General features: G+C 44.1%; 1 protein-coding gene, 1 long non-coding RNA gene and 1 other non-coding gene across 7 annotated transcripts in view; 2 read left to right on the top strand and 1 right to left on the bottom strand.

The window, feature by feature from the left end:
* The first annotated feature begins 785 nt into the window (after positions 1-785).
* The window catches only part of ARG2 (arginase 2), a 36,046-nt gene continuing 9,843 nt past the window's right edge, over positions 786-26,988 (top strand). For 2 of the 4 annotated variants that reach the window (XM_086320120.1, XM_086320119.1), the window contains exons 1-3: positions 1,830-2,042; positions 2,981-3,053; positions 25,794-25,971. In XM_086320120.1, the coding sequence (XP_086176246.1) occupies positions 1,932-2,042; positions 2,981-3,053; positions 25,794-25,971 (362 nt within the window). In that variant the 5' untranslated portion in view covers positions 1,830-1,931. Of the gene's footprint in view, positions 1,743-1,829; positions 2,043-2,143; positions 2,343-2,980; positions 3,054-25,793; positions 25,972-26,988 lie in introns of those variants that run through there. The other 2 variants (XM_086320122.1, XM_086320118.1) reach the window with 2 other exon arrangements.
* Positions 4,553-26,473, bottom strand: LOC147364144 (uncharacterized). 2 transcript variants are annotated; one of them, XR_015134129.1, is made up of 2 exons: positions 26,374-26,473; positions 4,553-6,886 (listed from the first exon to the last, which is right to left on the bottom strand). It is a non-coding gene; the product is annotated as an uncharacterized LOC147364144 (long non-coding RNA). The 2 variants fall into 2 exon arrangements; XR_015134128.1 differs by lacking the exon at positions 4,553-6,886 and adding an exon at positions 24,061-25,093.
* On the top strand, positions 20,229-20,338 carry LOC147364145 (U6 spliceosomal RNA). Its single transcript, XR_015135675.1, has one exon. It is a non-coding gene; the product is annotated as a U6 spliceosomal RNA (small nuclear RNA).

Genomic DNA, 26,988 nt, shown 5'->3' with positions numbered 1-26,988 from the left:
AGATTCCTGTAAGTCATTCCTTACAAGTCATTCCTGTAAGCCACTAATCATGGTTAAGAGTTTGGAATCGAGAGTCAGGTAGCTACCACTTACAAGCTTCCTGACTTTGGAAAAGTAAATATCTTCTCTAATCCTATTTCCATGACCTTAAAATAGTCCCTACTTCATGGAATTGTCAGAGGGCTAAAAGTTCTTAGAACTTACATTGGTTATTAGAATATTACTATTACAACTTTAAGTAGTTACTGTCAGCTCTTTCAGTTCAGTTCAGTTGCTCAGTCGTGTCCAACTCTTTGCCACCCCATGAATCGCAGCACGCCAGGCCTCCCTGTCCATCACCAACTCCTAGAGTTCACTCAGACTCATGTGCAGCAAGTCGGTGATGCCATCCAGCCATCTCATCCTCTGTCGTCCCCTTCTCCTCCTGCCCCCAATCCCTCCCGGCATCAGGGTCTTTTCCAATGAGTCAACTCTTCCCATGAGGTGGCCAAAGTATTCGAGTTTCAGGTTCAGCATCAGTCCTTCCAATGAACACCCAGGACTGATCTCCTTTAGGATGGACTGGTTGGATCTCCTTGCAGTCCAAGGGACTCTCAAGAGTCTTCTCCAACACCAAAGTTCAAAAGCATCAATTCTTCGGCACTCAGCTTTCTTCACAGTCCAACTCTCACATCCATACATGACCACAGGTAAAACCATAGCGTTGACTAGATGGACCTTTGTTGGCAAAGTAATGTCTCTGCTTTTGAATATGCTATCTAGGTTGGTCATAACTTTCCTTCCAAGGAGTAAGCGTCTTTTAATTTCATGGCTGCAGTCACCATCTGCAGTGATTTTGGAGCCCCCAAAATAAAGTCTGACACTGTTTCCACTGTTTCTCCATCTATTTCCCATGAAGTGATGGAACCAGATGCCATGATCTTCGTTTTCTGAATGTTGAGCTTTAAACCAACTTTTTCACTCTCCACTTTCACTTTCATCAAGAGGCTTTTTAGTTCCTCTTCACTTTCTGCCATAAGGGTGGTGTCATCTGCATATCTGAAGTTATTATATGAGATACTAAATAAAGAGCCCGTCAGTTCTTTAGCCTCCCTAATATTGAGAAGTAGTTCAGATATATTGCTATGCTTGTTTTTTAATAACCGGTACTCCCGTTATTCAGATGAAGAACTGAAAACGCCTAGAAGGTAATTTATAAATCCTAACCTTCACATCCAAAATAGCTAAAATAGGTGAGTTATTAATATTAACATGGCCCTCCCGGAGAGCTCTAATCTATATTGGATCTCCTAGCCTTTGACGCCCAAAGCGGGTGACAAGCACATTTCCTGGACCTTGAGCTCTGAGATGAAATGGAACCGATGGACAGCAGCTTGGTGTTGGCCAGGCACTCACGTGGGGTCGGACCAAGTCCAGCCCCAGCCAACTCTTTCGTAGAACTGGCATCTGCCAGGCGTTCACATGTGCGGAGAGAGTCACGATCCTCGAGCCCACGTACGTGTTGGTTCGTTGGCGTGTTCCGTTGAGTTCGCGAATTTTGGGGGGCGGGGTGGGGGGCGGCGGCCGCTTCCCGCCACGGGACACACCTCTCCGGGACTTCCTTCTTATTGGCCAGGCCCCCGATCTTGGCCCTGTGGCGTCAGCGGCAGGGGCATGTCCTTGGCCCGAGAGCTCGGACCGGAGCCAAGTGACACCAGCGAGAGCAGGGGCAAGGAGCAACAACGGGCGGGGCCTGCAGGAAGGTGTGCCGGGGGCTGGCTGGGGGCGAGGCTGCGGGGGCCTGGGCGGGGCCGGGAGGCGGTGACGTCATGGGGCGGGGGCGGGGCGGCGCGCGCCGCTAGGCTTTAAGGGCTGCCGGCCCCGGCGCTCACCTCAGGCGGCGATCCGCATGCAGCAGACTTTTGAGTCTGCTACTTCCTGCGCTGCCCATCATGTCCCTGAAGAGCCACCTCTCGCGTCTCCTCCGGACGCAAGTGCACTCCGTCCGGAAGAAGTCTGTCCACTCCGTGGCTGTCATTGGAGCCCCATTCTCCCAGGGACAGGTGAGGACTGGGACATAGCACTTTGGGGCAGGGTTCCTCTTCCCTCAATCCCCACCCCCACCCCTCACTCGAGCCCCGGAGAAAATCGGGACCGGTGGAAATAACGAGGAGGCGAGGAGAGGATGGGGAGAAACGGAGAGGGGGATGAGGTGGTGGATTCCCGCGATTGGTCACCGGGAGAGCACGTGGGATTTTCCCTCCCCCCCCCCCCCCTCCGCCCCCCCGGTAGAAGATGGGAAAGGAGGGAGGGGATGGATGGAAGGCACCCTGTTTGCGAGGCGGATCGGGGCTAGCGGCCTGGTGGGTTTCTTCAGCCTCCCCTCCAAGGAGAGAGAAAGGGGTGGATTTCCCTCGGGGTGATGGAGGAGAGGAAAGACGGGAGAGGATTTCACAGAGGGGCTGGAGGAGGAGAAACCGAGGAGAATTTCCGGTGGAAAATCGAGGGCGGAGAGGCTAAAGAGAGCGACCGAGGATTTAAGCCTCCAGGGTCTATTCTCAGAAAGAGCGTTCATTGGAAAGGAAGTCGGCGCTGGTCTCTCCAGCGGCGGGAAGACTGAAGAGGCTGTTTTGTCCTCTCTTCAATGAAAGAAACCTGCAGTCATGGAGAGCTCACTGATGGAGAAGCCAGGGCTCAGTCCAGGCCAGCGACGCACACACCCGACAGCCAGATTCTGACTTGGGTCAGCCTCAGTCGACACCGAGTGGCTTGGGAGGTTGATTTGAATCCAGTGGTTGTTGTCCCTCTCCTCCTTCCCTCCAAGTGTTTGAAATGACCAGAACTCAGATTAAAAGAAAGGAAGGGCTGATGTTGTCACAGGTTTCCAGAGGGATCTGCTGGAAACTAAGAATACCATTGCAGACTTCTGTATTTTTTGTGAACTAAAATGGTCTTATTTTCAGTCATCTTCCCTCACATCTAGCTCTAATTTAACTTACAGAAAAGAAAAGGAGTGGAATATGGTCCTGCTGCTGTAAGAGAAGCTGGCTTGATGAAAAGGCTCTCGGATCTGGGTGAGTGGCTGGATTTTAGAAGTCTGAAGGCTGTTAATAGGCCAGTTCAGAGTCATATTCTCTTATATCCTGGAACTGCATGGTGCGTTGGAAAGCACTTCCCATCCTCCCTTGGATTTCACCTGCAGCTTAAGATCTATGGAGGAGTCTTAAGATCTATGAAGGCAAAGTCTTCTTGCAATGAAGAGCGAGGAAGTGGAGTGAGGCAGGACCTGGAGCAAGTGCTGGTGACTGCAAAGTGGTGCTGAGGATGCTGGCTCCTGCTCCCACTGGACAGTCAACCTTTCCTCGAAATTCTAGTTCTCCTAACTCAGTGAGAGGTCCTTCTGATTTATCAGTCTAACCAGTTTCCTGTCTTCAAGTCATTTGTTTCCTCCTTAGTTTTAAGAACTTGCTATGACTGTAAGCAGAGACTTAGATCTGTGTTCTCCAAACTTCCCTGATTATGAAAATAACTTGGTTTATTTATCAGAAATAGAGATTCCTTGGCTTCACTGAGGACGAATCTGATTTTCTGGCTCTGAAGTGGGACCCAGGCATGTGCATTTTCACAGACAACCCAAATAATCAGAAGTAATATTGCTGTCTTGTAATCAGGATAGTGTTCTAAACATACAGAACCGGAAGTAAATCCCACCCACAGATATATGCCATTTGTCTAGTAATGAAAAAGCTTTTTAGTAACAGGGCACCAAATTCCAATACCCTTGTGGTATGAAGTTTCATATATCGAACTCAGATGTTTCTAGCTGCTATTCAAGGCCATTTCCTCTGTTATATTAGGACCATTCACATATCTCTTCTGGAGCTATAAAGTGCAAAAGGCATGGCAGTAGGGAACTATAGGTCCTGGAGACAGTAATACAGAGGCTAGGTGGACTCTCCCCTCTCCATGCTTGCTTAGAAATCCCCTAAGCATGCTAATCCCCTCCCCACGCTTGCTTAGAAATCTCTGCTGATCATTGAGTCCATTCCAGGGGTAGGTCATCTCCCTCTAAAACAGGATTAATGAACTCTCCGAAATCACCTTGAATTGTGAGGGGCCCTTCGTACACCACTGGCTACATATGGATGTGGTGTTTTGGTTTGAATACTGAAAACTTTTCTGTTAAATAATAAAGAACCCTACTGAAGAAGGAACTATAATTGATCACTTTAATAACTTTTCAAGTTTACCACCAAAGATGAGAGAGAAGATTTACTCTTCATGTGTCAACAAGTTACCTGATGGGATGAGATCATCCCCCTCTTCCTGCTTATAAATGAAGGTGTGTGTACTTAGTCGATCAGTCATGTCTGACTTTTTGAGACCCCATGGACTATAGCCCACCAGGCTCCTCTGTCCATGGGCATTCTCCAGGAAAGAATAATGGAGCAGGTTGTCATGCCCTCCTCCAGGGGATCTTCCCACTTCAGGGATTGAACCCAGGTCTCCCACATTGCAGGCGCATTTTTTACCATCTGATCCACCAGGGAACCCCATAAATGAGGATACTGTCTCTTTGAATCAGCTGTATATTCTTTCTTTTTAAAAATGTCTTTTACACTAAGGAAAGCAATTTCTGCTAATCGCTATTTTTTAATACTGGGTAAACCTGCAGCCCATCTGATAAACAGCCTAGCTTTGCTAAAATTGCCTTCTCATTCTATTCTGCCTTAAGATACTCCTGATGGGAATCAATTGTAGCTTCTTACAGGGGAAGTTAGTAAAATCCAGCTGCTGCTGCTGAATGAGGGGGAGGGGAACATTTATAGCAGCTTCTCTTGCTCTTGCTTTGTAGACCTTCAAATACCAGAGCCTGGTATTTTTCCACTCCAACCTGGGGAAGCCACTCTCCCTAAAAATTCCACTCGCTCAAAAACTTCTTGTGTAAATTTCCAACCTAAAGTGATGATGAAGTTTCAGTTTATTTGGTCTCCCCTTTAATTTTTTCAGATATTTTTAGTTTTACACTTTATGTCCTTACCCTGTAGCTGATTGGCAGCCCGCTATTACAAGCAGTCTGAAATACGATCTCATTGCATATTAATAAGATCGTGGCACTCAGCATATTTCCAGCATGTAGTTTTGGCTAATCTCCAAGAAGATGCTGGAGAAAAGTACCAAGAGAAGTTTTAAATGGCAGTATTCTGAAACAGTACCAAATAAGCAGCGTGAGTCAAATTTCAAGGGAGAGAAGACCCATGGAAAGGTAGCTCACAAATCCCTTTGTTCCTTGCCTTCTGCTCTGATGTCACAGGCTGCTGGTGTTGCCATGGCATCAGTTAAACTTCCTGTTCCCTGAATGAATGTATTTGTATTTGATTTTGTCTGGGTTTGTTTGTTCCTTTCCCTGGGCTTAGTTAGGCCATTCAGTGGTTCCTCTCTTGGGTGACCACTTTAGTATATAAAGAGAGCCTGAGAGAAACGAAGAAGTACTTTCTCTGGCAAGGCTTAGGTGCAGGTCCATTGCTCCTGATTCTAGTTAGCGCTTATGGTCATGGTAATTTGCACTCTTTCCTCCAGAAGGGGAATGAATGTTCTGTAGGTAAGATAGTTATAAACTGAGACTAACAGTTTGAGGTGTCTGTTATTGTAATTATGGTAATTTGACCCATCTGTGGTAAGGAGTGATGGCAGCCACTGAAATGACAAACCTAAATGACAGTGCTCCCAAGATCAGCTAAGGGTTCTGGAGTTCAGGAAGCCATTGTTCCCCTCAACTAGGCGAGGGACATTTATGCTTTTGTCCCATTTGGTGCTCCATTGGAGAGCAGGGCAGGAATCTCTGGTTGAGACCTAAGCATCTGGTTTGCTTCAGCAAGAACCAATAGAGAGCCAGAGATAGTTTAAACATAGAGATATCAGAGCTGTTTCTTTGGAACAGATTGCTATGTGAGTGCAGGGGTCTGTGTGTAGTAGAGAATGTTTCAATGTTTGGTAGAGAATGGTAGCCATCACACATTTAGTTGTATGATAGTGATGCTTCAGCCTGGCTGCCATCCTACCTTTGTACTGAAACTACCCTGAGTAAGCTTACTTACTTACTTTTTTTTGTCAGCCTCTTTTTTGCTGGACCTCTCTACTATATACCACTTTATTCCTGAAATATCCTGTAAGCTAAGACACTGCTGTCTTCTGAGCCTTCTCCCCATTGCCTGGTCCTTCCTGGACTCCTTTGTGGGATCCTCCTCTTCTTCCCAACTCTCAAGTGCTCATGTCCCCAGTGTTCCTCCAGCTTTCTTCTGAGTAGCTTCATCTCACTGTCACAGATGTCTCAAACTCAACAGGATAGAAACAAAATTCATTACCTCCCTCCCCAGTTTGGTCCTTGGTAGGGGAGCTAAGATCCCACATGCTTTGTGGTTCCCCCCCCCCAAAAGACATAAAAACAATATTGTAGCAAACTCAATAAAGACTTGTAAAAAGGTCCACATAAAAATAAAAAGATCGTGCATACCACTGTGAAGATTGACAGTCCCACATGCTGCACCTAAGACCCAGTGGAGCAAAACACATACTTTTTTTTTTTTAAAGAGAATATTCAAAAAAAGATCCTTTATAATTTGACCCTCAACTACCTCTTCAGACTTCTCTCCATCCACATTCCACTTCATTTTTGTTGTAACTAGGGTTGTGGGCACTTGACCTCGGCTCTACCAATAGAAACACCCATCCTAAACTTTGTCTTGATATTCTGGATGGAGCAGTAAAGATTTCATTCCGTGAGGGGCCGTGGTGGCAGCAGTTCCAGCAGTAGCTTCTGTCCGTGGGGTCAGCCATGCAAACTGCAGTGCTTCCTACCTGCCAGTAGTGGAGCTGAGGGCTGCAGGAGTGTCTTCACTGGGCAAACCTGCATTGGAAAGGCAGAGTCTTAACCACTGGACCACCAGGGAAGTCCCAAGCGTAAAACTTGAAAACATCATCAAGTTTAGGCATGCCTGACTACGGTAAACAGACCTACCTTAGTGTGTTAACTATGACTTATTAAGAATTTTACGTTCGGTGTTCTGTATCTTAAGCATGGTGGAGGTTATAGGAGTACATATATTTGCCAAAACTCATTGCACTTAAAATGTCAATGAATATAAAGTATGCATCAAAGCTGTTTAAACATTTCTAGGTTTATTCTTTTTTTCTTTTCATACTGTGCATGGGGTTCTCAAGGCAAGAATACTGAAGTGGTTTGCCATTCTCTTCTCCAGTGGAGAGCCAACTCGTTGGAAAAGACCCTGATGCTGGGAAAGATTGAGGACAGGAGGAGGAGGGGTCGACAGAGGATGAGTTGGTTGGATGGCATCACTGGCTCAATAGATACGAGTTTGAGCAAACTCCAGGAGATAGTGAAGGACAGGGAAGTCTGGCATGCTGCAGCCTACACAGTCACAAAGAGTTGGACATGACTTAGTGATTGAACAATAGGTTTATTTTTAGGGTCAGCTTTTAGTCACTAAAGACTATAACAAGTTCACTAATTTGCATTGTGACTGTCTGCAGGTGTTAGTCACTTAGTCGTGTCCAACTCTTTGTGACCCCATGGACTGTAGCCCGCAAGGCTCCTCTATCCATGGAATTCTCCAGGCAAGAATACTGGAGTGGGTAGCCATTCCCTTCTCCAGGGGATCTTCCTGACCCAGAGAAAGAACCCTGGTCTCCTACATTGCAGGCAGATTCTTTACCATCTGAGCCACCAGGGAAGCCCACAATTTCATTAATTTGTATATTCAAAAAATTTGAGTACTACAGAGGAATTAAAAAGCCTCTTGATGAAAGTGAAAGAGGAAAGTGAAAAAGTTGGCTTAAAGCTCAAAATTCAGAAAACTAAGATCATAGCATCCAGTCCCATCACTTCATGGGAAATAGATGGGGAAACAGTGGAAACAGTGTCAGATTTTATTTTTTGGGCTCCAAAATCACTGCAGATGGTGACTGCAGCCATGAAATTAAAAGATGCTTACTCCTTGGAAGGAAAGTTATGACCAACCTAGATAGCATATTGAAAAGCAGAGACATTACTTTGCCAACAAAGGTCTGTCTAGTCAAGGCTATGGTTTTTCCTGTGGTCATGTATGGATGTGAGAGTTGGACTGTGAAGAAGGCTGAGTGCCAAAGAATGGATGCTTTTGAACTGTGGTGTTGGAGAAGACTCTTGAGAGTCCCTTGGACTGCAAGGAGATCCAACCAGTCCATCCTAAAGGAGATCAGTCCTGGGTGTTCTTTGGAAGGACTGATGCTAAAGCTGAAACTCCAATACTTTGGCCACCTCTTGCTAAGAGTTGACTCATTGGAAAAGACCCTGATGCCGGGAAGGATTGGGGGCAGGAGGAGAAGGGGACGACAGAGGATGAGATGGCTGGATGGCATCACTGACTCGATGGACGTGAGTCTGGGTGAACTCCGGGAGTTGGTGATGGACAGGGAGGCCTGGTGTGCTGCAATTAATGGGGTCACAAAGAGTCGGACATGACTGAGCGACTGAACTGAACTGAACTGACTGAAGCTTTAGGTACTAGAAATACAATAGTGAACAAAACAGAAATACCTGTTATCACGGAACTCTCATTCTAATGAGGGGTAGTTGGAAGCTGATATAATTAAAACATACAGTATGTCAGATGTAATGACATAAATAAATAAATGAATGTAAGAGTTGGGGGATGGGGTAAGCACTGCAGATGTAGGTAGGAGGCTTCACTGAGAAGGGGTCCTGTGAACAGACCTTTGGGAGATAAGGAACCATGTGCATATCTGAAAGAAAAGCATTTTAGGAAAAAGGTAAGTGCAGTAAGTGAAGTGTAAAGACCCTGAGATAGAAAAGTGCCTGGAATGCTGAGGGAACAAAAAGCTACTCCTAAGGTGGTGTTGGAGAAGACTCTTGAGAGTCCCTTGGACTGCAAGGAGATCCAACCAGTCCATTCTGAAGGAGATCAGCCCTGGGATTTCTTTGGAAGGAATGATGCTAAAGCTGAAACTCCAGTACTTTGGCCACCTCATGCGAAGAGTTGACTCACTGGAAAAGACTCTGATGCTGGGAGGGATTGGGTGCAGGAGGAGAAGGGGACGACAGAGGATGAGATGGCTGGATGGCATTACTGACTCGATGGACGTGAGCCTGAGTGAACTCCAGGAGTTGGTGATGGACAGGGAGGCCTACTGTGCTGCGATTCATGGGGTCGCAAAGGGTCGGACACGACTGAGCGACTGAACTGAACTGAACTGAAGGTCCTTCCAGTGGTTGTCTTGTGGAAAGGGGAGGGCCTTTCTACACTCTCATCTCCAGTTTTTCAAGAAAAGCCAGAAATCTGGGTTCTTATAGGAGATTTAAAAAAAACATGATATCATAAAATGGAATATTGAGTCACAAAAATGAATGAATTGCCAGTTTATGCTGCAAAATGGATAAACTCTAACAGCATGATGCTGAGTGAAAGAAGGAAGAAGACTACATATCGTATAAATCCATTTATATGAAATGTCCAGAGCAGGCAAATCTATATAGAAAATGATTAGTGGTTCCCAGCGACTCAGGAGAGAGAGAATGGGGAGTGACTGCTAGTGGGTCCTTTTGGAGTGTGTTAAACATTTCTGGAATTAGTAATTTGCTAATTAATGCCTTGGCAAAAGTACACGTCACTAATGAGCTTGAATATAGGCAAATCTATTATAGGCATTACTGGGTGGGGTTTGGCAAATTTTAATATAACTGTATCTTTCCTGCTTAGAAAAAGGCAGCACAGAATTTAACTTACATCTTGTATTTCAAAGTTGTTTGATAGCTAACCTTTATTATGTTCTAGGCACTGTGATAGGCTTTTGCTCTTATGAGATCCTTACTCTTAAGAGCAAATTATGACATTAGGATGGCTAGCATCAAAAATAAAAAACGGTTGTTGGTGAGGATGTGGAGCTGTTGGTACCCTTGTGCACTGTTGGTGGGAATATAAAATCATTCAGGTACTGTGGAAAACAGTATGGCATTTTCTCAAAGTTAAAAATAGTTAATAGATGAGCTACAAATTCTACTCTGGGCACACATTCAACGGAATTGAAAAACAGGGTTTCAAAGAGATGTTCGTATACCCATATTCATAGCAGCATGCTTCATAATAACAGCCAAACGGTGGAAGCAACCAAGCGTCCCCTAATGGACGAATGGATAAACAAAATGTGGTACAAACATACAACAGAAAATTAGCCTTAGAAAGGAAACTGACATATGCTGTAACATGTTGAACCTTGAGCATTATGTTAAGTGATATAAACCAGTTGCAAAAAGACATACTGTATGATTCCATTTATGAGGTACCTGGAGTAGTCAGATTCATAGGGGCAAAGTAGAATGGTGGTTCAGGGACTGGAAGAAGAGGGAATGGAGAGAGATGGTTTAATGGGTACAGAATCTCAGGTTTACAAGAAAGAGTTCTGGAGATGGATGGTGGTGATCATTACCTAGCAATGTGAATGTACTTAATACCCCTTAAAAGTGATTAAGATGGTTATTTTTATGTGTATTTTACCATAATTTAAATTTATGTGTATTTTACCACAATTTAAAATTTGAAAATGTATTAGAATATTCTAAGAACATGGAAGTTCACTTGAGGTTGTAACTTCTTAGGGACATAATAATGCTGTATGCTTGAAATTTTTTCAACTTGTTATTTAGCACACTGTTCTATAAATAAAAACTGAGAATGGAAAGAAAAAGTATGGCCTGAAGGTCATACAGTCAGCAGTAGAAGTAGTTGAGAGCTTCACAACTTGCCATATACAACCTAGCCCCTCAGTTGGGGCAGTCAGCTGCTTTCTTGGTTCATCACAGCTGAATAAGCTGAGTGGCCCCATCATAAAGGTATGGTCTCCAGCTTCTTCTGAAATTCCTGTATTTCTCATGATGACTATTTCAAACCTACCCACACTTCTCCTATTTTTCCAACTCAAGTATGAACTCCCTTAACTTCTAGCTCTTCTCCCCATCATCCCTCCAATTAGTTGTATCTACAAAGATGTTATGACACTCTCCTTAGAGGATGAGGTATCCAGTCCTTCCTTAATAGACAGGTACAATTGCACGTGATGAAAGTCCCAGATAACAGTGCTTTAAGAAAAACAGTTCACTCTCCAGGAAATAGAGTCTAGAGAGAAGTCAGAGCTGGTTTGGAGGCCCAGTTCTTTGACATTCAGACCTAGATTCTTATCTTGCTGTATTACCAGCAAGGCCTCTATCTAATGGTCCCTTAAGGCTGTGGCCTCGTTTCTGGTGGCAGGATGGGAGAATGAACCAAGAAGGGCAGAGGGAGAGCCTGCGCTTTCCCTTAAGGGAAGTTCCCAGGACGTTGCTGGAGGATGCCGCTGCTTGTCCTCTTGGCCCCAGCATGTCGCATGGCCACAGCCAGCTGGAAAGGAAGATGCTGAATTTAGTCTATTCTAGGGGGTCACGTCTCAGCTATTAATAAAATTCTTTCTGGAGGAAGGGAAGAGCAGATACTGGACAAGTGATTCTTGGCCATGCCATCTCCCTGTGGTCTAGAGCCTGTGCCTTTCTACTTCCTGAGTGACCTTGTTCCAGCACTTAGCCCTTCTTTCCCTTGTTTCTCAGCACCTGTCTACTAACCTGTCCCTTCAATAATTCAGTGCAAATCTTACCCACCTCCCACCCCTGTCTGCCAAATGTAGCCTTCCAGCCCTTGTCCGATATTTTGCTTCTCTTCAGAGCCACTGTCTTAGCTTCCCCACTGTCTTTTTACACATCTCCTTGCTATAACCGGGTGTCCTGGGCCATCACTGCAATGAAACTGATTTTGCTAAGGTCTCTGACCTCCTACTTTCTAATACGGTAGATTCTGCAACATTCACATTTGACACTATTAGCCATGCCATCCTTATTGAAGCTGACACCACCCTCTTCTGCTTTTAATTCTTTGGGTTTCTTTGCAATATTCTCCGCCGCCTACATGTTGGTATTCATCAGGGTTTTTGCCCTTGATCCTCTTGCTGTATGCTGCCTTGGTTGGCAATTTGTCCATTTCCATGGCCTTTCTGGTACTGGTACATTAATGCCTCCAGAGCTTTATCTCCAACACTTAAAATTCCCTTTCCTTCCAGCTCCAAACTTATATGCCAGCTGGCTTCCATGTATCTTAACTTTTTTATTATGGAAGTGTTCAAACATAAGAAAAGTAGAGATGGTAACATAATGAATTTGATGTCTATCACCTAGTACCAATTATCCATACCTGGCAATGTTTCTCATCCCACCTCCATACCTTTTGAAGCAAATAACAGACATCATATTTTTTCATCTGCAAATATTTCATTGTATTTCTTCAAAATTCAAGAAAGCTTTAAAATTAACTACAATATTTACTGCATCTAAAATAAGTTAGTATCAAATACAGAGTATCGGGGAAATATAATTTAAAAGAATTTCTCAACTGAGAACCTGTCCACAGAGAAGGAAAACAGTTTATTTTTGAATAAGCATTAAATCAGGCAATCTGCTGAAAAATTACAAAGATAAAGAAATCTTACTCTTTTCTATAGCCAAGCAGGTGCAAGTACAATCCATGTTTTTAAGATTAATAACTAGACCTCCAGTTAGAAGACTTTGAGAGTTGACCTTATGTCACAGGGCTTCCCATGTGGCACTATTGGTAAAGAACCCACCTGCCAATGCAGGAGACAGAAGAGACTCAGGTTCAATCCCTGGGTCAGGAAGATCCTCTGGAGGAGGGCATGGCAACCCATTCCAGTATTCTTGCCTGGAGAATCCCATAGACAGAGGAGCCTGGTGGGCTCCAATCCATGGGATTGTGAAGAGTTAGACATGACTGAATCGACTTAGCAGGCACACAGTTATATCACATGTTCAGTTCAGTACAGGCGCTCAGTTGTGTCCAATTCTTTGTGACCCCACGAACTGCAGCACGCCAAGCCTCCCTGTCCATCACCAACTCCCGGAGTCCACCCAAACTCATGTCCATTGAGTCGGTGATGCCATCCAACCATCTCATCCTCTGCCGTCCCCTTCTTCTCCTGCCCTCAATCTTTCCCAGCATCAGGGTCTTTTCCAATGAGTCAGCTCTTCACATCAGGTGGCCAAAGTACTGGAGTTTCAGCTTCAACATCAGTCCTTCCAATGAATACCCAGGACTGATCTCCTTGCAGTCTAAGGGACTCTCAAGAGTCTTCTCAACACCACAGTTCAAAAGCATCAATTCTTCTGTGCTCAGCTTTCTGTATAGTTCAACTCTCATATCCATAAATGACTACTGGAAAAAATATCATATGTAGTTCATCCTAAATTATCATGGAACTTGGAGGGACTACTTTAGTTGACTGGCTTTATCTGGAGGGGAAACAAACATCTCACATCTTAACATGGGAGGTAGTTTTTTGGCTAATTGAAGCAAGGAGCCCACCATCCATGCCCTTAGAACTGGGAGGTTGAGACCCTGGATGTTTGCATTTCAAAAAGTGGTTCCCAGCTCCCTGAGGAAACATTCCTAGGTTCTGAGGCCTATTTAGTCGTAAAGATTACTTGCATGTGAAAAGGACAGAGAAAGAAATTCTGAAACACAGGGAGGGGAAAAGTCTACCCTTGTTTTCAACAGGGATAATTAAGTCTATTTTCAATTTGTATCTGTCTTTGCACAGTTAAGATTCACAGTGCCCAACTGATTTACACTTGTGGTTGATCTGTAGAGGAAACTAGGTCATTTGTCTGTAGAACCTCTCAGCTTGGATTTTGCAGATGGCATCCTTGTAGCATTCTGTGACATGTTCTTTGTCCTCTGTATTTCCTGTCACCTGGTTACTGAATCTAGATTCTTGGTCAAATTCAGGTCCAGCTTTTTGTTTTTTTTCCTGGCAGTTCTGCTTCTTGTGCTCAGTCACATATGACTCTTTGTGGGGCCATGGACTGTAGCCCACCAGACTCCTCTGCCCGTGGAATTTCCCAGGCAAGAATACTGGAGTGGGTAGCCATTTCCTTCTCCAGGGTATCTTCCCAACCCAGGGATCAAACCCAGGTCTCCTACATTGCAGGCAGATTCTTTACCATCTGAGCCACCAGGTGACATGTTTTCATTCAAAGTGATGTCGTCAGTCACTGAATACTCGTTGAGCCTTTAACTTGTTGAATTGAGCCATTAACCCACTCCTGTGTATGAGCAAGAGGATAGTCTCTAACACCCCAATGTCAGTGCATCCAAAACTGAACTTACCAACATCTCTACCCCCTTTCCCTGTGCTTTCTTATCTCTGGTGGTAGCAGAGCCAGAAAGCTGGAGGGCAAATCCTTTCTCCCCCGTAGCCCTTTTAAGTATTGCTGGAATCTTGTTAGCTCTCTCCCACCGCCTTGTCTTTATAGCCCCTCTGGCAGCGGCTCTTCTGCAGGCCAGGCAGTTTTCCAGAGGCCACCGGATCACCAGATCTACAGTGCAGATTTGATCCGTCACCTCCTGATTGAACCTTAGTAGCTCCTACTGCATATAGAACCTGAACCCTGCCTCTTCCCGCCTCATCTCTCTGCAATCATCCCTGACGGTCCCTGGGCATTGTTGTGTAGGGCTGAAGGCACTGTGTGCCTTTTCTGCTTGGCAAGCCTCTCTCCTTTTATTCCTGACTAAAACCTTCAAGATTCAGATACCGACTCTTCTGAGATGCCCTCTTGGCTCATCCTGGGTCTGAGTCAGCACCTTCTCGTGACTCTTCCCATCACACCCTGTGTATGATGGCATCATCACAATTAGCAGCGGTCTGTGCTTTCCCCGCCTGTCTTCTGACCAGGCTGTGAGCGCCCTGAAGGCTGCAGCCAGGCACACAGTCAGCACACAGTCAGCTTTTGTTGAAGGAAGAAATGGGGCGAAGCATTCTAGCTGTCTTCTGGAACTTCATTCCCATCGTGACCCATGGGATTTTCCTGGATCACAACTTCCTTTCTCTCCAAATGGTTTGCTCCTCAGAAGCCCCCTGGTTTCCCAGATTTTAAAAATGTATGACAATAAATAATATATCAAATTGATATATTATCAGATTATATATATTAATCTATATATCTGTCACGTATCAAATTGTTTAATTCTTACAAGGTGTTGGGCTACCAGTTGAATGAACTTAGTCACACTAAGTGCTGGTAAGCAGTGATGGCCAGTTTTTGCCTCCTTTTTTGAAACATGCTTGGTCTTAATCTAGAACCTAAGAATCCAATGATGACTGCTTCAAGAAAGGCTGACCTCTAGTTGCTTTAGACAGAAGAGGAATTGTTCCTTTCCTATCCAAGACAATACCGTTCAAAGGCCTAGAACCTAAGGGATTACTGTGGTTAGTTTAAATAACTTAGTCCTTGAATAAATTTACTTGTCCTTTGTATTAATGAGCAAGCTCTCCTGGTAGGGAGGGTGTATTCCTGTAATAGATGTAGTAATGCTAAGATCTGATGAGAAGATAGCATCTTTCTGGCTCCCTCCTCTATCCCAAGAAACCAGAATTACAGAATAGGAAAAGAAGTAGAAAATACCTTCCTGTGTGACTGAGAATTGAGTCACAGTGGGGTGTAGCATTGTGGTTAGGGCTTTTGGAGAATCGGTGTCCCAAATGAAATTGGCCGTGCCTTTCAATTCTTTTGTAGGGAAGGTAGAAAATTTGAACTGTGTGTGAGAGCTGGACTCCTTAGGAGCCATTGTGATGAGAAATCAATGGGCCTATGTGTATTTGCTACTTCTCACCGAAAACCCTTTTCTTCTCAAAAGGACATAATCATATTACAAACAAGTTTTGGGAAGTCGTAAATTACACCATCTGTTGTGAGGAAAGGGTAGGGTGGAGAGAAAAACCACAAAGATGCCTCATCTTGTTGAACTAATACCATGTGACCCTTAGTGTGTGTAGGCTTTTCCTTGTTCAGATCAGGTCAGATCAGATCAGTTGCTCAGTCGTGTCCGACTCTTTGCGACCCCATGAATTGCAGCACACCAGGCCTCCCTGTCCATCACCAACTCCCGGAGTTCACTGAGACTCATGTCCATCGAGTCAGTGATGCCATCCAGCCATCTCATCCTCTGTCGTCCCCTTCTCCTCCTGCCCCCAATCCCTCCCAGCATCAGAGTCTTTTCCAATGAGTCAACTCTTCGCATGAGGTGGCCAAAGTACTGGAGTTTCAGCTTTAGCATCATTCCTTCCAAAGAAATCCCAGGGCTGATCTCCTTCAGAATGGACTGGTTGGATCTCCTTGCAGTCCAAGGGACTCTCAAGAGTCTTCTCCAACAGCACAGTTCAAAAGCATCAATTCTTCGGCGCTCAGCCTTCTTCACAGTCCAACTCTCACATCCATACATGACCAATGGAAAAACCATAGCCTTGACTAGACGAACCTTGTTGGCAAAGTAGTGTCTCTGTTTTTGAATATGCTATCTAGGTTGGTCATAACTTTCCTTCCAAGGAGTAAGTGTCTTTTAACTTCATGGCTGCAGTCACCATCTGCAGTGATTTTGGAGCCCAGAAAAATAAAGTCTGCCACTGTTTCCACTGTTTCCCCATCTATTTCCCAGGAAGTGGTGGGACCGGATGCCATGATCTTAGTTTTCTGAATGTTGAGCTTTAAGCCAACTTCTTCACTCTCCACTTTCACTTTCATCAAGAGGCCTTTTAGTTCCTCTTCACTTTCTGCCATAAGGGTGGTGTCATCTGCATATCTGAGGTTATTGATACTTCTCCCGGCAATCTTGATTCCAGCTTGTGTTTTCCTTGTTACCTTATTTTAACTAACAACTGTGTGAGGGTGGGCACACTTCGAGACTGAACTTGGTTGGAGATCTTGACTCTTCTGGGCAGTCACAGCCAGAGGACAGCTTTCCTTTGCATCTGTTGTGACCATACATGAGCCACCCTGGCCACCTGGTCTCCATGCACTGTGCTTTTGAATAGTGTGGAATGTGATCGGTCTGGTTTGTTGAGGTTCCTTGGGAAACTCACTGGGGTGCTAGCCCAGGTCTGGGGCAGGGAGCTACACATCTGGACTGGTTCACTGGCAGAGCCTTAGTAGTCACCCGCCCTTTCAGTCCTTCCTGGAACAAGGTGAAGCATCCAGAATTTAAAAAAGAAAAAAGATCACATATTCTGAAGAGCACTATTTTAGCCCCAGGGATCGTCGCTATCTCCTTCTGTGGTTAGATAGTGAAGTAGCTTGAGGTCTTGTCAGCATGTTAACAACAGATCTTTTTCTCAGAGAAGCTTAACAGTCTTGTTTGGAATGAGGGAAAGTGGTTATGTTGCAGTGACTTGTGAAGCCAGAGGAACCCTCCTCTTCTCTCTGCCCCTGCCTGTGTTGGAATCAGGCTGCCATCTGTCCACTGAAGATCTGAAGATCTGCCTGAGAAAGCTGAGCTGGCTGGCTCACCATGGTCTAGAAGTGCCTGGAGGGTTGACATGAGTTGGGTACAGAGGGGCATACATTACTAAGCCTATTCTCAGCAGGCGATGCCCTGTTCTCCTTCAGCAAGAAGTTCAGATGTAGCTGGAAAACCAATTAGCAGGAAACAATATAAATATGAATATAATATAAATATAAATGGTGCTGCAAGTCATCTCTTGTTACATGTCTTGAGCCAAACTTTCGAGCTTGTTTTGTGTTGGGGTTTTTTTTACACCAGGATCACAGTCACGCACAGGCATCTAGTAACACCACGTCTGTATCAGCTGATCTTGAGGTTAAGTCCGGTATGTGTTAGATGGACATGTCTGGAGTGACCAGCCTGGATGCTGGGATTAACCTTCCATCCTCGAGCCCCCTGTGCCACTCTCCTTGGCCTTCCTCAGCTGTGGTCTTAGAGTAGCACTGTAACTGTTTTCAATAAGTTGGTCTTCCAGGTACAACTTTGAGGTTCTAAGAATTAGCAGGTGCAGTCCTTTTAAAATACCAGGAAATCCCTTTCTGTGGGATGAAATCTGCCATGTACAACATATGAATCTGTAACTTTAAGAGCCACCAGTGTTCTCTTGGCGCCAAATGAGAACTCAGAGTCTTTGTTTTTCTGCACGTTTCACTGACTCATTATTCCTGACAAATCGTAAGCACTCATCCTGTTCAAGGACAGTTCAAAAGACTGTACACTAATGGACCCTCGGGCTTCCCAGGTGGCTCATCTGCCTGACAAGCAGGAGACATGGGTTCAATCCCTGGATCGGGAAGATCCCCTGGAGACGAAATGGCAGTCCATTCCAGTATTCTTGCCTGGGAAATCCTGGACAGAGGAGCCTGGCTAAGAGCTGGACATGATTTAGCGACTAAACAACAGCACAATAGACTCTTAGCTTTACTCCAAGTCTAATATTCTGCCAGTAGGCTCCCTGCGGCTTGCTATACTCACCCATGTGTCAGCCCACTTGACCCATCTCTCTTGATTTGCTAGAGGCCTTGGGAGCAGCTAAAGCTACCTGTAAGTACAAGTAGAGCAGCAGAGAGAACGGGGTGCCCTTCTGCTGTAGAAATGCCTGCTCACTCATAATATTCTTATCTGATCTCTAACCAAAGGAGGATTCAGGCATGCTCTGAACTTTAGGTGCCATTTACCTTTGCTGAATTTCTTCTGCAGTATGTGGATGATGATACCGAGAGAGGAAGTACTGAGGAGTAGCAGCTCTCCGTAAAGCATCTAGCCAGCACTGCATGGTAGCCAGAGAGAGACAAGTTTTGCTCCTTTCCCTTGTTTCCTGTCACTGGCTTCTTTCAGGGATTCACTGGTGATGAGGGCCCTGAAATAGAAGTGCTGTTCGCAGACATTGCTAAGGTCAGATAGGGCTCTTTTCATTTCTTCCAGTTGCATCATTCTGTGGATGCACTTGTGTTCTCGTTGCACTCTGATGGAACCTGAGAGGTTTATCAAGGCCAAAGGTAACATCCAGGCCTAAAAGATCAGAGTAGTAGGCAGTGTATTTTTATTTCCAGCACTGGGGAGAGAAGCAATGAGGCGGTGCCAGTATATATAGGGCTTGACTTTTTTCCCCACAGCAAATGAAAAATGAGAGCCCTTTCTAGTTGGTTCCAGATCTATTTGATATGAGAGCTTCCTTGGAAGTTTCGGGTTTATTTCATCTTACAGTATCTTCTAAAAGAGGAAAGAGCAGCAATGGAATATTGTGTCTCTTCCAATTTAGACTTGCAGATGAGTTGACCTGAAGGACAAAAGATTTGAGAAGAGAGAGCTCCCTCCAGCATGGTAGCTATTCCATGTTATACTCTGTGCAGTTTTCACTATAATTCCAAGATTCATTAAAATTGGTGAGACCATTTCTTGTTTTTTGAACCAGAAAATTTTCCATTAGCACTCAGAGTAATGCTTTAACTTTACTCAGTTCATCCTGCTCTTAACAAAAAATTAACCTCCCATCAACCTCTCTACACCTCAAAAACAGCCTATGGGTCATAATTTATGTTCCCTATAACCTCATATTGCTTAGCTCCAAAATGCAGACATCTCATTCTTATTAAATTGTTCAACTGTTTCCAAACATGGCATACATTTCTTCTTTCAGGTCCTCATTTTCTTTAGACACCAGTCTTAGGCTCTGTTCCACTAGTCCTTTGGGTGTTACAATGCTACTGGTGCAGCAGGCATTATAGGAGAAAGCCGCATCAGTCTGCATCAGGATGGCATGGTCCCCTCACTGATTCAGCTCTGTAATGAACTAGAACAGTTAAGATCAGCAACATAAGCTTTCATATTTTGAGTTCTTAATCACTTAAAGATTATGGCAGTGGAATTATCCAGTCTCATCCTCTTCTGGATGTGAAAACCTAGTTTGCTGGCCAATGCCATATATGCAGGAATGATGTGCCACTTCTAGGCTGGGGCCTTTAAAAGCAAAGGTGTGCCTTCTTAGTGCCTTCTCCCTCTCCACCTGCCTTGAACCTGGAGAGACTTAACCTTAGTCGTACAAGATGACAAGCTCCTAAGTGTGGCAGACCTACGAGCCAGAAGGAGTCTGGTTTCTGAATCATATAGAGGAAAGCTGCTTGCTGACCTAGAATATCGAACCCTGGACACTTAAATGAACAAGAAGCCAATCTAACATGTATATGTACAGCTGAGTCCCTTCATTGTACACCTGAAACTATCACAACATTGTTAATCGACTATACCCCAATACTAAATGTTTTTGGTGTTAAAAAATACATATAAAAAAAGAATATTATGGTGCTTGCTTCAGCAGCACATATACTAAAACACTGGAACAATTCAGAAAAAGATTAGCACAGTCTGTATGTAAGGATGATATGCAAATTTGTGAAGTGTTTGGCCACCTGATGGGAAGAGCTGACTCATTTGAAAAGACCCTGATGCTGGGAAAGATTGGGGGCAGGAAGAGAAGGGGATGACAGAGGATGAGATGGTTGGATGGCATCACCAACTCAATGGACATGGGTTTGGGTGGACTCCAGGAGTTGGTGATGGACAGGGAGGCCTGGCGTGCTGCAGTCCATGGGGTCACAAAGAGTCGGACATGACTGAGCGACTGAACTGAAATGAAAAAGAATACCATGGATTTTGTTTAGGCATAAAGGTCTACAAGGACAGACTAGTCAAACTTGGAAATTGGGATAAGGGACTCTCACCATTCGACACTTCCTTGATAATTTTACAAAAATTTCTATTGTCAATTAGGAAGGAAAACAACAATAGAGTAACAAAATTTTCTGGTACAAAATTCACTCATTTAGAAGCCCTTTGTTGTCTACCTGATCCTCCCTGAATTTCCTTTTGCTTCTTTAGCATTCACTGTTCCTAGTCCTTACTTGGACTTTATTGTGGAAATCCAGGAGCAGAGCTGGGAGTCATACAGGGTGGTCCACTCAGGCAGGGCCCTCAAGGTATTAATCCCTTCAAGGGGTCTGGTCCTCAGCTTTGTGGATCCAGGAACAGAAGTCTTAAAGTGTGCAGCAGAGTTTATCAGACTTTAACACCCAGAGACTGATGCTAACTATGATGTATAAACCCAAATGCCCATCTGTACGTAATTACAGTGAGCAATGGTCCTTCTGACATCCACTGTCAGAAGAGGAAGTCCTCTTGCTGGTATGAGGGCTGCTGGGAAACTGAGTAAGCAGAAGGCTGTTTGGCAAGCAAGGAATCGGAACCCACCATCCAGGCTGTGAATTAATCTGGTGATTCACTCCACAGTTACATGTTTAATGACCAAAATCCTTTTATGAAATTCAGTCTCTCTGCCATGGAGGGTGTTGCTTTTAAGACTGCCAGATTCTCTTAAGGTTCCTTTTTAGGCTTTCTGAAGCTTTATTCTGATAAGTAAACAATACTGAGCCTAGTTACTACTGTTTCTGTCGCACTTATCGAAGCCTACATCCTATATTCCATGATTGGACTTGAGCGTTCCTCAAGTTCTGTCACTTAACCACCAGGCTGATCACTTTAGTTCTCATTTATTTCTTATTGGTTATGGGAGGATTAAATGAGTTAGTCTTCAAAAATTAATATTAGTATTATTTACTTAGATTATAAACCCTTTCTAATTATACACCTAACATAAAACACCTAGAGCCTAAATGCTTGATGTGGTTTAAGGGGATGCTGAGATAAACACGGATAGGGAAGTTAAAGGGGCTTCCCAGGTTGTGCTAGTGATAAAGAACCAGCCTGCAAATGCAGGAGACTTAAGAGACATGGGTTCAATCCCTTCGTTAAGAAGATCCCTTGGAGAAGGGCATGGCAACCCACTCCAATATTCTTGCCTGGAGAATTCCATGAACAGAGGAGCCTGGCGGACTACCGTCCATAGGGTTGCAAAGAGTCAGACGTGAATGAAGCTACTTAGTACTGGAGCACTGGAGGGAAGTTGAAACATCCAAGTATAGGCACTGCCATCAAATCTGTCCAGCACAAGATTGTCTTGCAACAGTGCCAAGACCTAATATTAACTTGAAAGTTAATGCTTCATTTCTCTTAAATCCAGTGTCCTTCCATATTTTGAGATTCAGTAAAGTACATAGTGACCTTCAGTTCACTCAGTCGTGTCCAACTCTTTGTGACCCCATGGACTGCTGCACGCCAGACTTCCCTGTCCATCACCAACTCCCAGAGTTTGCTCAAACTCATGTCCGTTGAGTCAGTGATGCCATCCAAACATCTCATCTGCTGTTGTCCCCTTCTCCTCCTGCCTTCAGTCTTTCCCTGCATCAAGGTCTTTTCCACTGAGTCAGTTCTTCACATCAGGTGGCCAAAGTATTAGAGCTTCAGCTTCAGCATCAGTCCTTCCAATGAATATTCAGGACTGATTTCCTTTAGGATTGACAGGTTTGATCTTACAGTCCAAGGGACCCTCAAGAGTCTTCTCCAACACCAGTTCAAAAGCATCAATTATTTGGTGCTCAGCTTTCTTTATAGTCCAACTCTTCACATCCATACATGACTACTGGAAAAACCATAGCCTCGACTACATGGACCTTTGTTGGCAAAGTCATGTCTCTGCTTTTTAATATGCTGTCTAGGTTGACATGACTGAGCGACTTGACTTTCACTTTTCACTTTCACGTGTTGGAGAAGGAAATGGCAACCCACTCCTGTGTTCTTGCCTGGAGAATCCCAGGGACAGGGGAGCCTGGTGGGCTGCCATCTATGGGGTCGCACAGAGTCAGACATGACTGAAGCGACTTAGCAGTAGCAGCAGCAGCAGCAGGTTGGTCATAGATTTTCTTCCAAGGAGCAAGTGTCTTTTAATTTCATGGCTGCAGTCAACCATCTGCAGTGATTTTGGAGCCCAAGAAAATAAAGCCTGTCACTGTTTCCATTGTTTCCCCATCTATTTGTCATGAAGTGATGGGACCAGATGCCATGTTCTTTGTCTTTTGAATGTTGAGCTTTAAGCCAGCTTTTTCACTCTCCTCTTTCACTTTCATCAAGAGGCTCTTTAGTTCCTCTTTGCTTTCTGCCATAAGGGTGGTGTCATCTGTGTATCTGGGGTTATTGATATTTTTCCCAGAAATCTTGATTCCAGCTTGTGCTTCATCCAGCCTGGGATTTCGCAGGATGTACTCTGCATATAAATTAAATAAGCAGGGTGACAATATACAGCCTTGACGTACTCCTTTCCTAATTTGGAACCAGTCCGTTGTTCCATATCAAGTTCTAACTGTTGCTTCTTGACCTGCATACATATTTCTCAGGAGGCAGGTAAAGGTGGTCTGGTATTCCCATCTCTTGAAGAATTTCCCTCAGCTTGTGATCCACACAAAGACTTTGGCTTAGTCAATAAAGACATAGATTTTTTTCAGGAATTCTCTTGCTTTTTCGATGATCCAATGGATGTTGGCAATATGATCTCTGGTTCCCCTGCCTTTTCTAAATCCACCTTGAACATCTGGAAGTTCTCAGTTCACATACTGTTGAAGCCTGGCTTGGAGAATTTTGAGCATTACTTTGCTAGCATATGAAATGAGTGCAATTGTGGGGTAGTTTGAACATTCTTTGGCATTCCCTTTGAGATTGGAATGAAAACTGACCTTTTCCAGTCCTGTGGCCGCTGCTGAGTTTTCCAAATTTGCTGGCATATTGAGTGCAGCACTTTCACAGCATCATCATTTAGGATTTGAAATAGCTCAACTGGAATTCCATCACCTCCACTAGCTTTGTTTGTAGTGATGCTTCCTAAGGCCCACTTGACTTTGCATTCCTGGATGTCTGGCTCTAGGTGAGTGATCACACCATCGTGGTTATCTGGGTCATTAAGATCTTTTTTGTATAGTTCTTCTGTGTATTCTTGCTACCTCTTCTTAATAGTGACCGTACTCATGTCTTTTTTCTGTTTAAAAGACTTTTAAGAAAATTTTTTATAGTTGTTTTACTTGATTATTTTTTTCTCTTGGTTCCCAATATCTTTGGTCTGTTTTCATATTCTACCTCTAGAACCTTTCCTTTTTATTTAGTCATTGAGATCTTCTCTGGTTTTGGATCTCTCATATGTTATTTTTTAAAAAGCAATGGTACACAAAGAAGATACACACAGAAGTCTAGCTGCATATGCATCTTACCTTTAATTGAGAATAGGATAAGGCAGTCTGTTTTGCTTCCAGTATCCTTACTAGTGGTGACCCCTTGGTTGGGCTTATGTTCCAGGCCATTGTTGGCCTTATGTTCCAGACCATGGCTTCTCAAGTTTCTACATTCTCTAAGAAGTTTGGCTTTGGATTGAGTTTGGGTTCAAGAGGTAAAGCTCAAAACTGTACAACATTCAAGACTGGTCTGTGCTGGTCTTAATCCAGATCTTTAACACAAATCTCTGCAGACACTAAGATGTCTGTCTATCCCGTGACCCACCCCTTGCCCCTCCCCTCATCATACTTGTATCCCAGATGGAGAAGGAGGCCCTTAAGAATACAATCTGTTCTAACATTCTGTTTATTCAGATCTCCTGATAGTGTTATTTAGTCCTCACCCTAAATGTAACTGATTTATTGATATAAGTGGTTAAGATCGAAAGACTGGTACTTACACTAAAGATTAACATGTAGTTAGTAAAGGTTAAGGCAGAGTGACTAATGTCACTGTGGGAATACTGTGAACCCTGCCTGGGTGGGAAAATATTACAGCTTACTGTCCGAATGTACCAGTAGCTCATTTTGTTTGTTTTAAAGATAAGTCTGTGCCTTTACTGGCCAAACAGGTACTCAAGGCGGATGAACCAGGAGGAGTGGGTGGCTCCATGCTTCCTGGGCTTGTAGGTGATGGAGAACTCGCCCAGGTAGTGTCCAGTAATCTTGGACTTGATTTCCACCCGGGTGAAGGTCTTGCAGTTGTAGACACCCACCATCTGAGCGGGATGACTTCAGTACCTATGGCTTCTCTTTGGGTCAAGCCCCAAGACTGGTCCTGCCCAGGAGCTTCTACCACGGCCATGGGGTGCCGTGCAGCTGTGTCACTGCATCAGCATGTCCAGCAGCTGGTGGCTGCTCATCCCTGTGGGTGAATGTGTGGAAGGTCCACTGCTGCCTGCTCCCCTTCTGCTGTCTTGTTGGCTCCTCGGAGAGGGCTGTTTAGTTCTTAAAGTGCTGGAATCAAGAGGGAGTCTTTGAGGTCTCAACTGCATAGTCTAGAATACACACTTTGGGGCAGACAGCCTGAATTGGGATCCTGATTCTGACACCTGGAAACTGTGTGACCTTGGGGCCTTGCATCAGTTCCCTCACCTATAGAATGGCATACTATAGTTGCCTAATAGGATTGTGAGTCTTAAGAATTTCTGTTGAGCAGTCGCAACAGTGTTTGGGATCTTATAAGTAATAATTGTAAAAGCCTCCTAAACCTAAGAGATATTTAGGTACTCAGATTGGCCTTTATTTTTTAAAAAGTTGATATTATGAAAATTCCTATATTTGTTTTTTTGTCCTAAATTAATGCTACTTGATTTTCTGTAAATCCTTTCAGTTCCTCTTGGTATTTTACTTTCACTCTGTAACTTGAGGCTATCTGAGCTCTAACTGAGACCAGTTTTGTAATGGGTAGGTTAAGTGAGTGAACATTTCTGGGTTTTACTTTCTAAAACTCAGCTTTATCTGCAAAATGATATTCCTAAAAGGATCTACCCCACAGGATTGCTGGGAGGATGGAGAGAACCCTGCCACTATCGTGTGAGGTTTTAGTTACCCAATGTGTACTCTATTAAAACTGTTATTTGTGGCCCCAGGCCAGTAAAAGGGGGAATAACATGATATAACATGATTACTCTTGTCATCTCTCGTTCATTTCTAGGCTGCCACCTTAAAGACTTCGGAGATTTGAATTTTACTCCAGTTCCCAAAGATGATCTCTATAACAACTTGATAGTGAATCCTCGCTCAGTGGGCCTGGCCAACCAGGAACTAGCGGAGGTGGTTAGCCGAGCTGTGTCAGGTGGCTACAGCTGTGTCACGGTGGGAGGAGACCACAGGTAAGAGGGAGCCAGGGTGGTGGAGGGGCTGGACCGCATGGCTCATTTAGAGTAAAATACTCTAGAATTTCTAGGGCATCATGTACATAGCATTTTCATGTCTAAGATCAGGAACCACTCGAGGCACGTACAGTTTCCTTTGTAAGACGTGTCACATAGTATGAGGACAAGTTCAGAGTTAGACTAAGCAAAGTTTTTAGACGGTATGTTTCATGCTTGCTTCTTGGAAAACTTTCTTAAAACTTCTAATGACTTTTCATTTTGGTTATTTAGGAGAATTGGAGGGATTTCATTGATAGGCTGAATTTATTTTAAGCATTTCTGCTAATAGGTTTTAGAAATGCCCCACTTAGCATGTGAATACTGTCTCTACCTCCACAGTACAGACCCTAGGTGGCTTACCCAGTTGATCCTTCCTCTCAGTGAATCAGCATGCACTTTACTGAGCACTGTTCTGATGAGTTGTCAAGCAGTGCCAAGGAGTATTGGAAGCTTGTGATCTATTAGAATTAAATGAAATAAATACACATGGAATGAGAAAAAAATACTGAATTCCACATCTCAGAAGGAAGAGATCAGTCTGGGCTGGACTAGTCAGATTTCACGGGGGAGTATTTGAGCTAAGTAATGAAGATTTTTTTTGTAGAAAGAAAAATAGCATTGAAGTACTAGGAATATCAAGCATTTAATACATAGTCTCAGTTAATCCTCAAAACCGTGCCATGAGGCAGATACTATTTTATCTAATTCACTGCTGGGGACAATGAGGGACAGAGGCTGAATAACATCTAGAACCAGGAAGTAGTAGAGCTTGGATTCAAGTCCATTGTGACCACTGTGGGCAATAATCTTTTGAGATCAAATCTAGCAATTTCCCTGAGTTACTCAGCTTTTCAGATCAATTAACAGAACTGGAAAGACAGGTAGATTCCTCATTAAGAATAAAATTTTAGGTAGAGTAAGGAAGTCCGTCCCACATTCTCTACTGAAATTGATTAAATAACTCAAGGGTGGGTC

This window comes from Bos grunniens, chromosome 10, assembly GCF_055505025.1.
Source record: "Bos grunniens cultivar Pamir isolate PY7600 chromosome 10, Bosgru_T2T1.0, whole genome shotgun sequence".
NCBI classification, from domain to species: domain Eukaryota; kingdom Metazoa; phylum Chordata; class Mammalia; order Artiodactyla; family Bovidae; genus Bos; species Bos grunniens.
The sequence above is the reverse complement of the archived record's forward strand: the minus strand, read 5'-3'. Positions and strand labels throughout refer to the sequence as shown.